This window comes from Acanthopagrus latus, chromosome 10, assembly GCF_904848185.1.
Source record: "Acanthopagrus latus isolate v.2019 chromosome 10, fAcaLat1.1, whole genome shotgun sequence".
Taxonomy (NCBI): domain Eukaryota; kingdom Metazoa; phylum Chordata; class Actinopteri; order Spariformes; family Sparidae; genus Acanthopagrus; species Acanthopagrus latus.
This window is the reverse complement of record NC_051048.1, coordinates 4,700,414-4,718,227: the sequence shown is the minus strand read 5'-3', so window position 1 is coordinate 4,718,227 and position 17,814 is coordinate 4,700,414. Positions and strand designations below refer to the sequence as shown.

Below are 17,814 nucleotides of genomic sequence, written 5' to 3'. Positions count from 1 at the left end.
TGCAGACATATCCTGTAGTGTCGCTGTGAGTATTGTCAACGAGGAACTGTTTTATTACTCCTGCTTATTAACACGGACTTATGGGCTTAATTAATTATTAACTAGCACGTATTTCAAGGACATTAATATTAAGTGTTTCAAAAAATGCTGCTTTTATTTTGACATTTACCTTGTGTTTGAGAGCGAGAGGCATTTAGTGTAAAAGTTGTGCTGATCTAAGACCTGTTTTTAGTTTGCAACATTTATATACGTTCATATAAAATTCATATTCAGTTGGTTCTTTCCTCAAACTTATTTATCTTCACATAATTTCTTTTTGCATTTCTTTACCCTTGTGGGGCTTGTTACAGAACGACTATACATGGATCACTTCCACAAAATAATACATAATAAATATAGAAATATGAATTAATGAATAAATGAAGTTAATTGGCAAGTAAAAAGGGGGTATTAATACAAAAGTAAATAAAGACAGAAGCAGTTAATGTATCGATTACATATTAATATTTATACATGGAATAGTCATTAACTTATTCAGTCATGTAAATGTTCATTTATTTTTGATTTTAGCAGTCTTGGTCTTCTGAACCGATAAAACTTGACCAGCAAGTAACTCGAAAGAAAAACTTTGACTGTGCGAGACAAAAGTGTTTCATTTTGCGAATAACATTTTCTTTCTCGCGTCCTTTGAGAAAAGGGGTAAACTGCACCGAAGTGTATATCTAATGTTCGTATAATGAGGTGGGATGCTAAAAACAATATAATTTAATAGTCAAATTTTGCCAGTAACAATCCGGCGGAGCCGTTTCCTCACACTTCTGAAAACACAGCTGCACAATGAGAGCCTGTTGAGTGACAGACCACGATTATAATGACAGCAGCCAGTTACATTTTTATGCTTTCACATTCGGGTTCCTGCCTTTGTCCAAAACACACACGCACACGCACACACACAGGCACACACACTCATGCACACACACTCATGCACACACACACACACACACACACACACACACATGTGCATGCGCACACACTGGAACAATCAAGCAAAAGAACTTAATGAATGAACCTGAATTCCCTGTTCAATTCAAAATGGCAGCTGCTGAATATCCAACCTTGTACTCTGTCCAGCACATCTGTTACCATTAAAGATATTGGACGTTCATTGTCAGATATATTAAACAAGAATTCACCGCATGGGGTTATCGCCATGGCATCAAACTGGCGACCTTTCATTTGAAAAGGATCCCAAAACGCAGACCTCGGGGGATCGCGGCACACGAAAACAACAAGAAGTATCAGCTTGGACCAAGTATCTGCTGACCTGAAGCGTATTTAGTCCAAAACAAATGCCAGTCTCACTTTGCTCAGAGTCAAACGATAAGGTTACTAATTTGCTGAAGTTCACAGGACTTTTGAAAGTTCAGGCGAGGGGCTGCACCCCCTGCCAAGAGACTCACATCAGTTTGTGGTGAAGCTGAAACCCAACGCTGCTATTATCGCTGACACAAGTGTTCGCCGCCGTTGCCCAATCGCCTTCAGTTCCATGAGCTATTTCAATGATTCGCCGAAATATCAATGAGAATTTCAGACTCTGACCGCATGCAGGATGCGAGGTTCAACTTCAAACCCACCGTCCAACCACGGAGCACTTGGACCGAGTGGCCACTTAGCTCCGACATCCAAGTGTGGCCACTCGATCCCTTTCTGGTGCTGGTTTTACAGAACCAAGATAGTTTTCAGTCTCCAGTGGTCATTTCAGCTCGATCCAAAACCACAGTCTGATTCCAGTGAGCTGCAAAGTTTATCTTTCACTCTCAAAGGCGTAACAGTGCTGCTGGGAGGAGGGCTGGTTTGTAGCTCAGCAGGTCTCCCGCTGGAGGTCGGGTTTGGGGCCAGCAGGCTTGTAAACATGCTTGTTAATGGATGCAATTAGAACCGCTAACACGTTCATATCTCAACAGGAATCGATGCCTTGAAAAATTCATCTTAATAGAAATGTTTTGGCTGCGGGGCGTCCCTCTGGGCTAGTATCAATTTTCACCTTTTAAAATTTTTAATAAACAAGCTATTTTACACAAAGCAGGAGCTTGTAAATGTAAAACATAAGATAAAACATTTTAAATCTGGGGCACCCTGGTGGACTGGGGGTCAAAGTGCAGAAACAAACTGCACCATCCAAGAAACTGGGGAGAGTAAGAAGAAACCTGCCCCGTGTATTAAATGGTTTGTTCTGGGGGTTTTTTTTCACATGGAGGGGGGCTCAAACACAGTATGTTTAATTTACTCTTACATTACATTTATTGCTAGAAAATTACTCTCAATACTTGAGTACATTTACTATCAGATACTTTCAGACTTGTAACTCAAGCACTATGCGTATGGGTGACTTTCTCTTTCAGCAAAGTAATATTCTAACGCAGCATCTCTACTTTTAGAGATATCTAAAATGGTTCTGGTTACTTTTCACAACTCTGTTTGCACCTTTATTCCTGTTTACAGTTATTTACTTGATGTGTTGAGAAATTAAAAGAAAATATATTATCTGGTGCGTTGTGAAAAGCTGACACACTGCACCAGATTTCACCAGAACCGGCTTGTTTGTTTAGAAACACAAACTGGTGCCATGACAATAAATTCTACAAGCACAAAGCTTCTAACAACATTTAGGAGTGTGAGTGCTAAGTTACACTTACAGCGGGCTCTGAATGCGTAGCCCACCTCTCCGTGAACTGACCGATCCTTCAACCCACTCCAGATCACTATCACCCTCTCCTTCAGCCCACATTTCACTCTCTGTCTCTTTTTGTCTATAAACCTGACAAAGTCGAGTTTATAATCCAGATCCCAGTACAACAGACTCTGCTGAGAGCTAACCTGCCAACCCCTGACTCTTTCACGACCCGTATAAATGCAGTCAGTCTTTCAAGGTTGAGCATTCACTCTCCATCATCCATACAATGCCTGGGGATGCCCACAAAGTCTGTGCATTTAAGACCTTTGCACTTGTTGCCTGATGTAACTGAGCACGTGTTCATGGATATGTCTTGCGTGCAGATTGCACTCTTACCTCTGTAGGTGTGTAGCTCCGGGCTGTGTATCCCTGGTGAAGAGGTGGCCGGTTCTCCAGGGGTTGGGAAGAGGTGCTGACGGGATGGAAAGCTGATCGCGGGGCTTGATTCTGGGTTTGGCTGTGGGAGAACGCCTGAGGCATGGGCTGGAAGCTGTGGAAGTCTTGATTGTTTTCTTTGGTGCCAGAACTGCCATAAAAGTCCAGCTGAGCATCTTCCTCCCTGAGCCTCTCTCGCTCTCTCTCAAGCTCTATCTCTCTCTCTTTTTTGAGACGTTCTTTCTCTCTGGCCATTTCCATTGCTTTTTCCCTCTCCAACTCAAGCTCCCTCTCTCGTTCCTCCCACTGTCTCGCCCTCTCCTCTCGTTCCCTCTCCTGCTGAATCTCCCTCAGCCTTGCCCTCTCCATTTCCAATTCCCTCTCCTGTCTCTCCTTCTCCTGCTGCCTCTCCCGTTTCCTCAACCTCTCTTCCCTCTCCCGTGCCCTCTCCTCCCTTTCTCTCGCTTGTTCCTTCTCCTTCTCTTTCTGCCTCTCTCTGCTGGTACTCACAGACATCCTCCTGGCTTCCAAAGTGTTTGGAAGCAGGGCGCTTTCCTGTGGAAGTCCCCCCTGGTAGGAGTATCTTCTTTGGGTTGGGTGCTGACCGAGCTCCCCTCCTTGGAGCTCAGGATGGTGAGGGGGTTTCTTCTGCCTGCGAGTGGACAGACTGGGGACATTTAACCCAGACATACCCTTGCTTGTCTCCTCAAAAAACTTCATTCTATCTGCAAATGGAAGGATATCTGACTCTTCCATCCGAGAACAAGAGGAGGAGCGACTGTACGACGAGGTGGATGAGGAGGTGAAGGCACAAACCCCATGCCGGGACCCGGTGACTCCCAACACCTTCTCAGCCACGACTCCACATCGTCGTTCTGGCTCAGGTTCTGGTTGTAGTTTGTGCTCGGGGGTCCAACGCCAGCGTCGGGCTTTGCCAGCTGGAGCTGGCTCCTCCACGACTCTGATGCCAACACCAAAATCGGGCAGTCCTGGGTCCAGAATTTGGACAGACCTGGATAGGTTGGTTGTTGACTGAGGCTGAATCTGCAGGACATCATGGTTTGATTCAGTTGAGGTTTTCTCAACTGGTGCTGCGGTGCTAGCATCTTGGCAAATGACAGGTGAGACAAATACAACTTTGGTGCTCTTTTCCTGGGCCGGCAGGATTGGGTCTGCCCCCTCCTCATTGAGATCTGGATCCTCTTCCTCTTGGACAGTTTCCCCACTACAGAGCAGCCCTCCTGGTCCACGACTCCTCTGGAGTTGAGCCTTTTTCCTCTGGATTTCATTGCGGAGGTTGGTAGCAAAGCGATCACTGCGACGGCGGTTTCGACGATGGTTCCTGGACTTTTTCATGTCCGTCTCTCCTTCTGCATTCTCTTTTTTACCTTCACTTCTTTCTCTGTCCACTGCTTTATGCTCCTCTAGTAGGGTGTCCACACTGGCAGCAGCAGTGAGAGGCTCAAAATCTCTCTCTAGTATCTGATCTGAGCTCAACCTTCCCTGGGCAGAGGATCCACTGGGGTCCCCTGGTACACTCACAGAGCGGCCCCAAGGGTGGTGATGCTCAACTGGTTGAAGGCAACCACCATTTACACCTATCCCTTCAAGTCTATCACCTGAACCTCCATCATCATCCCCTTCCAAGAAAACAGATCCTGGGGTGGAGCAACGGCTGCCTCCACATTTGTTTGATTGGGCGTGGAGGGAGTTGTGAGAAGCTTCTCGGTCTTCCCTCATGGTCTGTAGTGATGAATGGGACCACTGGCTGCCACAGGGGGACACAGAGCGATCAGGAGGGTTTAAAGGATTGTAAGGCTCCGATGAAGAGCCGTCACTGTTAAACTGCAATAAGTGGAGTTGTGTAGCCAGGAGCTTCTCGGGGGCGCTGTGCCGGTGCAGCCCCGTAGAGGAGTGCTTGGTCTGGGAGTGCATGTTAGGAGACTGTTCTTGAACATCTATGCAGGATTCTGCAGGTAAGGAGCAAGGACGAGAGGAGATGATGGGGTCTAGGGAGGCTGAGATTGTGTCAGAGAGGTGATCTGAGGTGGTCTCTGAATTGCAGTCTTTATTAGCACTAATATCACATCTGATATGTCTAACGTCTGAAGTCTGTCTTTGGAGAAAGTGCGATTCTAAGGTATCTTCTTTGAGATTCCCAGTTTTGTCATCATCTTCTGGTGCAGGGAAGCCATTCTGGATTCCTGATTCAACATTTAAAGTGGACTTGTTTTCGTCATAGTAACAAGAAACACTGGAAATTTCAATCGGAGCAGAAACGCAACGCTTGTTGGCGACATTAGGACGATTCCGGGTTGCCCTAAAACTGTCCTTCCTGGTTGGAGGCTGAGGTGGATTCTTCTTTCTCTCACCGCCTCTTTCTCCATTTCTTACGATCTCAAAGTCTCCTCCCCTTCGCTCCTCCTCATAACAGCAGGAGGAAGGCCTTTCTTTTACCTGAACAGGTCTTGGTCTTGGCCTGGTCAGCGACCTGGACTTGAGCACTATAAACTGTGCTTCATCTGGGGCATTGCCAGATGAGCTCCCCAGGGTTGAGGTATCTGGACTAGGATAGCCTCGACAAGCCGGCCCCAGGCTTTGGAGGTTATCCATGGAGTCGGCCTCACCAGGCCTTAGTGGCACTGTTGCGTAGTCAGATGTGTTTGAGCTGGCGGAGAAAGAGCTGTAGGCTGAGTCTCTCTTGTTGTTAAACAGGGTGGGGTCCACAGGTGAATTATGGGAGTCGGAGTATGGCTGTGCAGTGGGTGTTGGTGTGTCCAAGCTCTCCATGGAGCCCAGGGAACTGCTTCTGTCAGTGGAGGAGTAAGGTCTGGACAGCTGACCCCACTGCAAGGACAAGTCACTACAGAGATAGAAACAAAAAACAAAGAAGATCAACTTGAGTGTCTCAGAAACAGACAACAAATATTCATTTCAGATGTTTAGCTCTTCCTCAGACAAAAGAAAATATCACCATAGTCTTTGGGAATTTTTCACGGGTATTCGTCATTGCTCTCTGACATTTCAATGACTTTTAATTGAAAGTCAAAGCAACATTTAACGTCCCTTGAGTGAAACAAATGTGGTTTCCCCCTAGCCAGTACCATGTAAATCCTTGATTGACAACATGGTTAACCCTCTTAGAATCAACATACAATAAGTCGTCTTTAACTTTCAAGTGGAAAGCTGCAATTTCCCCCGGAGACATATGCATAATGTCGTTCAAAGGTACAACTTTTGAACTGTACAGCTGGGGAATCTGTTTTCTATCAGTCAAGAGCCGAAGATCCACAGCAGCCCCATGTGTTTTTAAAGACCCTCGGAGGAAGCCTCTTAAGGCGAAGAGGGATTTCCTCCTCATCAACTCCCACTGCCCGCAGTCAAACTCTGTAAGTCATCCCTTGATTCCTCTCTTCCTATTTCATTCCTTTCTTCCTCCTGTGGATTCTTCCTGTCCCATCTTCTTTACATCAAACGTGGATTCATTCCAAAATGTAAATCACTCTTTTGAAAATTGAAAACAAATTTGTTTCCTTTTACTGGACATTAAGTCAGTTAAGCTTTATATAGATTACATGCCGTGTTTCCAGAAGAGCCTGCTCATGTTTTAGTTAGTACTCACTGATACTTGAAAGAAAGACAGTAATTCTTAAGTCAAGTCAATTATGGTTTATCATAAATTATCCTCAGAGGGCGTTACAATCTGTGTAACATATGGTACCAACTATCCTGAGAAGCTCTGTTCACATAAGGGAAGACTTCCCAAAAACGGGGATAAACCTTCAAACCTCAAGAGAAACAGAGGAGGGATCCTTCTTCCATAACAAACAGCCACGCAGTAAATGTCGTACATTCATCAAATAGTGCGGTTGCGCAACACAACTGGAGTGCACGCCAGGAAACCACAATGTCCCTGGTTTGAATCTGACCTGTGACCTCTGTTGCACATCACTATCCAGTTTCTGTTTTGTCTCCTAAGAACAGGCAAAACAAACAAAACAAAAGAAGAATTTCCCAACAATCCTAACTTCTCAGGGAAACCAACATACGATAAAATGACAGGGAGTTGTTTCAGCAGAAGAACAGTTGAGGGAATGGAGGTAGAAAATACACATATTGCCATCTATAGGAGCACCCAGGGTTTTTGTGCTTGGTTGAAATCCAATCAGTAAAGCCTGCAAGCAAAATGTCTGCAGACATTTTCATTTTATTGTGGTATTTCTTTTTCCTATAAAAAGAAAAGAGCTGACACTCACCCTTTGTATTATCTTTGCTTTTTTTTTTCATTCAAACAATAGGGAAAGTTGCCAAGGAGACAGAGGCGAGGTTACAGGAGAGAGAAATTTCCTAAAAGGCTTTGATCTCAAACCAGCAGACTATCTTCAGGCTGTTTCTGTGGAATTTATGGTTTTAAGATCCATGCACAGATCTGCAAACCGACGGGGGTTTGCTCCTCAGCTTACTCTTATCAAAACATAATTTCTCATGCACATGTGGTCAAAATGTTTTGGCGGTGTACAGACTGTGGTTTTTGCATGTTTTAGGCCATTTATTACGATTCATGTATGCTTTATATCACACCTTCTGTCCAACTTGTGCTTTTGAGTTTCAGAAAAGAACTGATTTGTTTGGCAGACATCGGTTTTCATTTGTTGCTGCACAATATGAAAGTCGTCTGGCTGATTCCTAAAACCTGCTGAGATTTGGAACTTGTCTCAGTGTTACCTTACTGTTCTGATGGTAATGATGAGGAGACTTTTGAGAAGTATTTTCTAAGAAGTCAAAATTCTCCAATTTTAGCTTCTTAAATGTGAATATTTTCTGGTTTCTTTCCTCGTCTATGACAGTAAACTGAATATCTTTGGGTTGTGGACAAAACAAGACATCTAAGGACATTTTTATGGACTTTGGGAAACAGATATTTTCTACCTTTAGTGACAACTTACAGACCAAACTACTAATTGATTAATCGAGGAAATAATGGGCGAATTAATCGACGAGATCAAAATTACCATTAGTTGCATCCCTAGCACCAGTCATCTGCAGTTTATATGGCAGTAGGTTTGGTGTAACTGGTATAATTACTTGGCAAACAAAGGTTGGTCCTGAATTAAACTTAACCTTATTGCTTTGTCTTATTATCACTGACAAAATGTTAGATTTAAAACCTGTATCTTTTAGTTTAGAGTAAATAATACTTTGTGTAGTGTAGTTATTAGGAACTTGAAGTTGAAATGTTACATATAAATGTACATTTAGTGCTGCATCCTACAGAAATGAATGGCAAACAATGTCTGCTGGGAAACTTATACAAAACACCCTCCAAGGTCTGAAATGTTAAGTATGATTTGTAGTTAAAGAGCAGCGCTGACACTGTTCTTAGACATTACTGTGACATTACGAAAGACAACAGTCATCTATAATAAATATACACTGTGGGAAAAAAAAAAAAGCAGTTTCATTATCTGCCTGAGAAAATTGTCTTTAAAGGAAGTGAGCAATGAATGAGAGAGGAGAGGCTGCTGTATAGATTTGACCTGGGTGGCTGAAAGAGGAAGAGAGGAAATGAGACGGGAGCGGGACAGGAAATGACAGTCACTCCTGCCCAATCATGTGGAACATGTGAGGGTGACGGCTGACACAGATAAAACAGCACACACACACACACACACACACACACACACACAGGTATACAAACACTGTGTGTGTTCAGACTGCTGGGATTAACTCTCAAGTGTCTCAATTAATACACAAACACACACACACACTTTTTGTTGATCAGCTGACGGCTATTGTGTGAGGGCAGATGAACTCTCCTCAAACACTCTCATGTGTTTTGTTTGTTGCTAATAAATTATAAAACACACACACGCACACACACACGCATGCAGACTGTACAAAATGTCCCTCTCCTTCACACAAACACAGTTTATTGAATGTCTTCCTCTCTTTGTCCACATGTTCTGGGAGTCACATGCCATTGTCTAAAGTTATGCCGGGAGCTGCCTCCTCATCAGATCGTGTGTGTTTGTGTGTGTGTGCGTTTGTGTATGATGAGATCAGGCTGGAGAAACTGTGGGAATAAGAGACCCACACACACACACACACACACACATATACATGTGCGCACACACACAGTGCTATCTAATCCACGTGGGACTATTAAATCTAATAGTGGTTCATTATATCACTGATTCTTATCCACGGCAGAACAGTACAGCGCTGACGTACCGTGAAGCTGACAAAGACTCAAAGGGTTATTTTTATTGTGAGTCAATACACAGACTGTGGTCACTTCCTCTTTCCTCTTTAAAGGATTACATTTTAGCTTTGTGAGCTCATTCTGCGACACAAAGACTGCCGTACTTCTTTTATCTAACCTGACGGGAACAATTCAGTCTTTTGTTCCAATTGTTTCACCGCGATATAAAAATATCCGTTATGACATTCAGAGCCGAAACGTTACGATGTGTAATCATTTAATGAATAGAAAGTGAGAGAAACGAAAGGGTTTTCCCAGTTTTTCTCTTGTAACTGTAACAGCCTACTTCGACCTGATTGAATCCATCAGATTTTTATTCATGGAGGCAACATGTAAAAGTATATACTTTGTCATAACTGATTTGTAAACCCCCCAGAATCTAACTATGCAACCTTTAAGCCTTTTAGATGCCAAGTTAAACACATTTTAAGGCTGTTAAGGATCTACAGTCGCCTCAGCAATGCTCATTAGCTCAGACTTTCTACATTATTACAAAAGCTGTCAACAGATGTACATTTGAGAGAAGAATTAAGGACACTCTGTCGCTCTTCCTCATGACATTAAGCAGAAAAACATCCACCTGGCCCCTGAGGACAGACAAAGAACAGGTCTTTGTCTCTGTGCCTGATTGGTTATCACTTCGTAATGTTTAAATAGAGGCTGAAAATAGACCAATGGGCTTCCTGCGTGGGCAGTGTTGACATTAACACACACGGTGATGTCACCTGTTTCCTGATGACTGCCTGCTTTTGCTGGGCGAGTCACAAGAGCCTAAAATCCCCCCCCGACCGTGACTTTCAGCCGAAGTTCAAGGGAGTCATCGGCTCGCTGTGAGCTTTAATCTGCGTGTTAGGAGAGCCCTCAGAGAGAAACAACTTCATCAGCTGGAATAAGACGGGAGACAAATCTTCATCCACTTCTCACCTGTTGTCAGTTGTGTGCCAGGGTAGTGTGTAAGGGCCGGGGTGGAGCTGCATGGCAGACAGAGGGGGAGGAGGGGGGAGAGGAGGGGAGTCGGCTGGGGGGAGGCAGGGCGGAGGAGGAGGAGACGGAGGAGGGGGAGGGGGAGGGAGCGGCAGCTCCGATAGCTTTGCCAGGTGCCAGGAGGGAGGCCTGTAGAGAGGAACGCTGCGCCTGTGGAGAGGAGAGGGAGAGAGTCAGGTGAGGAGCAGCAACACACCACCATGATGCATATGTCAAACATGTTTTTATGATTTACTTTTTTTTTTTTTTAGTTAGCTGAAGATATAACAGGAGGGTTGACAGATATAATCATAGATTTACCATCTTTTGGCTCTGATAATAACCAAGGACTGATTTATAATCTAAATCTACGAGGTTAAACCTTGACAAGAAGCTGCTATGCTGGCGTATCTGCTGCATGAACTCTTTCAGTCTAAATATATACATATATATACATGTGCATCATAGACAAAGGTCGTCATCCTTTTCCCCTGACGGCTGATGTCATTTCCTTTTCCATTCTGCAACATCCTCTCATTCGACCACAGGATCCTTTTAATATGGTTTCTGTCCAAACACAATGAGTTACCCAGGCAAGATGGCTAACATGACATCTTTATACGCGACCACAGTTGTAAGTGTCTTCGTAGATCACAGCTCACATAAAACTGACAGCAGCGATACCTCGTCGACCCAAATTCTGTGGAAACGCATTCCTTAAGAGCAGTTTGGTCTGCCATTAAAAACTCATCTATGTACAGTAAGGTCTCCAGTCTGATCTGAGGCCAGACATTCCAGTGTATCCCATGATATTTGCTAATACCCTTATACAGACTTCCGAACCCATATGTTAGCCAGATTCAATTCAACCCCCTGCAGACAGTGTGTGTGTGTGTGTGTGTGTGTGTGTGTGTGTGTGTGTGTGTGTGTGCACAAGACAGAAAGACAAACAGAAAGAGAGAGAAACAAGGATAGAAAAGAAAGAAAGCACAGTCAGGTATAAACGATCCTTTCTCAGAGTCTGAATGGTCCATTATGTGGATATCTTTCAGATTAATACACAGTTGGGAATACTGCTGCTGGAAGGAAATGATGTGCGGAGCATGAAAACAATGAAAGCTGCTGACCTGACATTACTCAACTTGACTTTGACTGACTTGAGACTTTACTTGCACTTGTCAAAACTGACCTGAAAGTTGATTTGGGCTTGTCTCAACAGACCTGAGACCTGATTTCTACTTGTTATGATTGACTTTAAATCTAACACGACTTTACAAATCTCTAACCTGACTTGGATTTTACTTGACTGACTTGAGACTTGGCTAGACTTGCACTTGACATCAACTTGCCTTGACTGAGTTGAAAAATAACAAGACTTGAACTTGATTTTGACTTGGCTCAGTTGACTTGAGGCTTAACAAACAAAAAAAAAACCCTGACTGAGACTGCCTTCAGTTTAGACTTGGACCTGTCCGAAACATTACAAAACTTGCAACTTTACTCAGATTTGTCTCAAATGATGTGAGACTTGACTAGAGACTCAACCAGTCTCTGAATTGACTTGGATTTTGCTGGACTGACTTAAGACTTGGCTTCACTTGCACTCGTTTGTCTTAAAACTTAACAAGACTTGAATTGGGCTTGTCTCAACTGACTTGACACTTGGCTTCAAGTGGATTTGACCAACTTGAAATCTAACAAGTAAGTCAAGCCTGATTGGACCTTTTTTGCCTTTAGACTTGTCAAGACTCAGCTGACTTGAACTTGTCTCCATCGACTTGATACTGAGTTAGATTTAGATGATTTGGCATTTGACTTGTCTCAGACCTAACTTTGACTTGTCTTGATTGACTTAACACTTGGCGAGAGCTAAACCTCAGTTGGATTTGTCTCTGTTGAACTGGACTCGCCCCAAAAATACTTGAAAGCAGCTCTGAAAACAACCAATGTAACAGCTGATGTGGCAGAATCGCTGACATTAATAAAAAAAAGGTTTGTTCCCCACCAAAAGTCCCCTCAAAGGATTTTCGGTTCAGTTTCTCAGAACAAACATGTAAAACGAGACTATTCTTGGTATTTCAGACAAACATTTGGAGGTACAATTTTGGGAGAGGAATGCGGATCCTGGCACCATGGAGGAGAAGGACCATTTCTGAGTATTATTGTTTATGATAAAGCAGGAGCAGGAGAACCATTTCCAAAATAAACACTCTTGTTTCCTGGTGCTGGGCTCCTTAAGAGGGATTTCAATCTGAGCCCACTGATTGTTCGACTCCGCTGACAATGTCCTTAAATTATCCCCTGAGAAAGTTTATGTAGAGCCTGTGTGGGTTTCTGCATGTGTGCCTACATCTGTGTGTGCATGAATATGTGTGGGAACTATCCAAACTCGACCAGACAAAATACCATTATCGAACCTACTACAAACATTACCCCCACTCCCCCCCACCCACCCAAAAGTCACCAGCGCCTTCGCTTTTCTCCAAGTTTAGCTTTCAGAGATTGATGACTGAGAAAATTAAAATAAACGATGTGACGCTAAAGTGAGACGGAGACAGAATTTATGGTGAAGGCAAAAAAAAAAAAAAAAAAAGTTATACAGGAAGCTGCTGTGCTGTTTTGCAGCAATGCAGGGGAGAATGGGAAAGAACTTCCAAGCCACATAACCAATAGCTGTTTTTCCAAAATACTCCGAGCAGTGCTTAAGGGGGGTCAGCAATCACGTGTCCCAAACATTTGGGGATTTACAGCAACATGAACTACACATGACCAAAGCTGTGATAGTGGGATGCGGTAAATATTTCACATGTCAGTGAAATACAACAACTATTTGGCAGTTTATAACATTTTAAGTGCTATTCTGGTCATTTTTAATGGTCCGCTGTTATTTGATTTACTAAAGAATGAAAAGAGATTTATTCAATAAAATCTGAAATAAGAAGAGGCTGGTGTCTTGTGTCTATAAATCTGAGTAAGGATGATGACATGCTGGTCAGAAGACCTCTAAGTCAAGACCAGCTACATTGGTCAAAAAGTGAATTGAAAAAAGATCAACCTTTTGTTTCAAAATGCTTCCATGAATTCATGTTGAAATATGTAGTCTTTGGGGCTGATGGCAATACCCATATTGAGGAGTCCAAAAATGTATATATTTCAGCATGTTTCTGTAAAAAACATACATGTATCAGCCAACAGATATACTGGCCATGCTCTAATGTAGTCATTGAAATGCTATTGCAACAAGTTTAAAGATTGTCAATAAAACTATAGGGACAGTTTGAAGCAACAAAATGTATCTCTCTGGAGAAAGTTACTTGATTGTTGAGTCTTGTTGAGTCCCCAGGTCATCAGATACTGATGCTTTGTGTTGGCAGCTCAGGTTGGACCCCAACCCAAAGCATCAGTAATTGATGACTTAGTGATGTTACATTTTGTTGCCTTAAATTAAATATTGTTCCATCTTTATCGTTCATTGATTGAAAGTTTAGTCAATAAACCATCAAAAAGGCTGATCTGAAGTTCCAAGACAACAAGTTGATGTTGCTTGTTTGGTCCAACCTACAGTCCAAAACGAAAACAGAAGAAGGACTTACAAATAACCCCCAAAACAAACTACCTAATTGTTTTATGCATTTTTAAGCATTAGAGATCCAGAGTGTACTATGTTGGTTTAAGAGTGAGCTGCTCAATATCAAGCATGTTTAAGAAGTCGTGAAAGTGACTGTTCCTCCACTGAACTGCCTTGGTTTGACCTCAAGGGCAGATAAGCACTCCCCACGAAAAGGATGCAGTACTATACTTGGTATGACAAGTTGGTATAACTCACACTCATTGTAGTTATCTCAAGGACTTGAGTGGAAAAATGTGCTTCAACCTTGCAGTTCCCACAATGTCCCAGAAAAAGACCTTCAGTTCTCTGTATGAAAAATCTTTCTTGGGGAGTAAAGTGTTAAAAAGCCTTTGTCAGTGACAGCTATGGAGGCTCCATAAAGTCTGTGGCCCTTTTTCTTTACAGGACACAGGAAACATACCAACATACTTGCTATTACAAGTAGAACCCACCGAGGCCACTATCAGCAGCACGAGTTGATAATAACATAATCTAAACAACTCCCCCTTTTCCTGTTTCTGGCACTGTAACCCAGTTGGCTACCTGCGTCTGCTAAAAAAACAAATAGGAATCACATGAATCATGTTTTTTTTGAGGAATTCGCCCAGTTACAGGAGGCAACAGAGTGTCCTTGACATGGAAACGGAGATAATGAGTAAATCAACTGCCATCCTGGTGACCGAGACCGACCAGGAAATCCAATCAGGTTAGCAAGACATGGTAAGCTTCTATTTATAAATACATTCTCAGGGTGCTGCAGAGGTTTTTTTTTTTTCACTTCATCTTAACCTAGAAACGACTGGCAGGAAAGCAGAAGAAGAACTGTTGAGTGTTGAGCTTTGACAGCAGTCAAAGGCCAAGAAATTATGAAGTCTCCGTCTCGCAGCGCTGAATGAGCCTCTATGAAAGGGTCCGCTGGAATGTCCCACTTAATGGTCAGAAACTGCCTGAAACAGCTGACTGATACCGCAAAGGTCAGCGCGCATAATCTGAGTCACACACACAGTCTCAATACAGTACAGAACGAATGCCAGACAGACCAGTAGATTCAGACTCCACAGTGTCACTGATAAGGCTGCAATACATGACTTTGAGAAGAAAGAAAGGAATTGGAAACAAGGCAGCGATGATTGTAAAAGAAGAAGACAAAAGGTTTGTTTGTGAGAAACACGCATCATGTGCTCGACCACCCTCACTGGGAAGATAAAAGCAAGGCTACTGTTGACTTTACGAGGAGCCAGTGACTAAGATGCTTCCAGGTTCATTATGGTTGCCAAACAAAATATGAGCTGTGGTACTTGTATGCAACACAAGACAAAATATTTTTACGGTGGATTGCGGAGGAGGTGTTGAGCTCGAGTGAAGAAGCTGCTTTGTAGTCTGGTGGTACGGCAGATGCCAGAGAATAAAGTTCCACGAGTTGAATATTTCAAAGGAATCAGAGATAAGATAAGACAAAGTGGTACATCAGAGATTTGATTCCTAAAGACGCGAGAGTTTCCAACCTACCAGTCTCTGCAGGCTAAAGCGTCCACCGTCAAACTGATCCCTGCAGCATCCCTGGACAGTTCAAATAGTTAAGAGTCTACTGAGGAAGTCTCTCAAAGTTTTCCGAGAAGAATCGCCACCTCGTAAAAATGTGTCACAGCTCCTTTAAATCGCCCTCAAGCCGGTTGAGGTCTGGTCGGAGACGGAGGTCGCGTCCGTAGCAACTGAGACTTTGCTCAAAGCGCCTGAGAGCTGATGTACATCTGAAGGCATAAAGTGTCTGGCAGGTCTGTGACCAAGAGGGAAAAACCAACCGACGATCCTCACATCCCCTCTCCCTCCTTTTCCTCTCTTCCTCCTCCCTCGCTCCTCTCGCTGGAAGACAAAACATGGCTATTTCTCCCTCCTGCACTCTGCATTTCTCTCTCTCTCTCTCTCTCTCCCCTCCTCTCTCTCTCTCTCTCTCTCTCCCCATCCCATTCTCTCCCTGCCTCTCTCGCCCCCTCTCAGGGCAGGATGTGTGATTCAGTCGAAGAGGAAGTATTGTGGAGGGCAGATAAAGTGGTGGACGGCTGCTAAAATAATACCCAGAGTTCCACACTGTTATTGTTCGACGGGGGGAAAAAATGCAGAGGTACTTCCTCTTCGCGAGACTAAGTGTATGTTAGCGCGCACGAGTGTTTGCAGAGCATGAAAAAGTGATCGAGAAAGAGAGCAAAGAAAGCAGAGACTGTTGGACAGACAAGGGGGCTTTTTCACTTTGGCAGAGAGACGAGAAAAACAAAATGTGGTGAAAGAAGGGGAATGTAAGATGATGGGAGGTCTGCAGGAGAATAACAATGAGTGGAGAGGAAGAGAATAGATGACTTTATCACTCCCCTTATCTGAAGTGTGTGTCATTTAGCTGGCACTTCCGTTAAAGTCTTTCACTATCAACAAATTATGGTTTTGACATTTGTAATTTATCTTCACTCTCAAAGGATAACGGATGACAGAACGACACCTTTGTCAGCTGTTCTTCCCAACAACAAGCTATTGTTTTACGTTTCTGGGAATTTTGCAGTAATACAATCGATACACAGAACGCAGAGGTAAAACAATAATGTGCCCACGCACTAAGTCCCAGTTTTTTGTACATGCAATTTGCAGTCCAGCATGACTAGTGTTTGGGTCTACCTGTAGAGGAAACATATCTACAAGTATCATCTACAGTTGCAGTTTCATGCCATACCATACCATACATACCACAAGTTTTGTGTCTGTCAGTACATAATATGTTGGTAAAAGCATAATAAAGCATTCATTTCTTCAAGAAATTAGGGGTGCAACAACCAAAAAGCTACGGGTGCAGCAAGGTGTACAGTCATCCCATCAGTATCTGCTGATGAGGTGACCTTAAAACAGCTAATGTACTCTTCAGTAAAGAGGATTTATTTGTTTCTTTGACACAGAGAGAAACTAGATAACAACAAAACAAAATATTGGTATTGGTTATCAGTGAAATTGTTATTCTAAACATTGGTATCAGCTGCAGAATTTCTGAGATGGTTATCGTAACGGGAAAATCTCATGACGTGGAAGTAAATGTGGTTCATCGTCTCTTGTCTCATCGCAAGATATTCATGTCTTCTTTCACATGGTTGCTGATAAATACGTAGTAAGTAAATATAATATTTAATAGGCCTTTCCCATGACCTACATACCAAGTATATAAATGCAACATCCCTGGATGAATCCGCCCCCGGGTCCTTATGTCACAAGTCCCTCTTTCCTGTTATTTCCTGGCAGTTTTCTGCTGTATGCTATGGAATAAAGAAAGAAATAACTTTGGAAGAAACTTCTTCCAATTGTTTCTGTTGTGAATTTACAATTTCATAAAACAAAGCAGCAATTTACCACCTTAGAAACACTGGAGCTAGAAAATGTTTGTTTCGGGGGTTTTATTTCAATTTCTTCATCATTTATTTCACACAATGTTTCTAATACTGTCCTGAAAACCTTAGACCGTACTTTTACATAAAACATCTGATCACTGTAAGTTACAAGACTGAACATATAAACTCACACAGACACAACACATACTTTTCCACTTCTTATAATAAAAACAAACTACTGGGGGGTGATGTCTGACACATCAGCGACAGTATCAAGACTGAACGTCAGCAATTCTGGATTGTGAATACACGTTCGACAGACAACAGCCGAGTGTTTAGTTTCTGTCAATTTAACGTCCATTAGCCACAGCTGATAAAATCTGCATGTGACATGTTTCCTTTCGGAGTCGCCGAAGACTAAAAAGTGAGGCGTCTGTATCGTTGTCGCCGTTCCCCGGTTCTGTTTTGACCAGACTTGAACCTTGTTGAGCAAACATGAGGAGGTGTG

The 17,814-nt window shown here is 43.0% G+C and overlaps 1 protein-coding gene across 2 annotated transcripts in view; it reads right to left on the bottom strand.

Moving 5' to 3' along the window:
* The window catches only part of shroom4 (shroom family member 4), a 66,794-nt gene that overhangs the window by 9,720 nt on the left and 39,260 nt on the right, over positions 1-17,814 (bottom strand). The window contains exons 1-3 of one of the 2 annotated variants that reach the window (XM_037111025.1): positions 15,454-15,809; positions 10,296-10,505; positions 3,071-5,972 (exon numbers count right to left, since the gene is read on the bottom strand). In XM_037111025.1, coding sequence (XP_036966920.1) covers positions 3,071-5,972; positions 10,296-10,348 — 2,955 coding nt within the window. In that variant the 5' untranslated portion in view covers positions 10,349-10,505; positions 15,454-15,809. Of the gene's footprint in view, positions 1-3,070; positions 5,973-10,295; positions 10,506-15,453; positions 15,810-17,814 lie in introns of those variants that run through there. The other variant, XM_037111024.1, reaches the window with a different exon arrangement.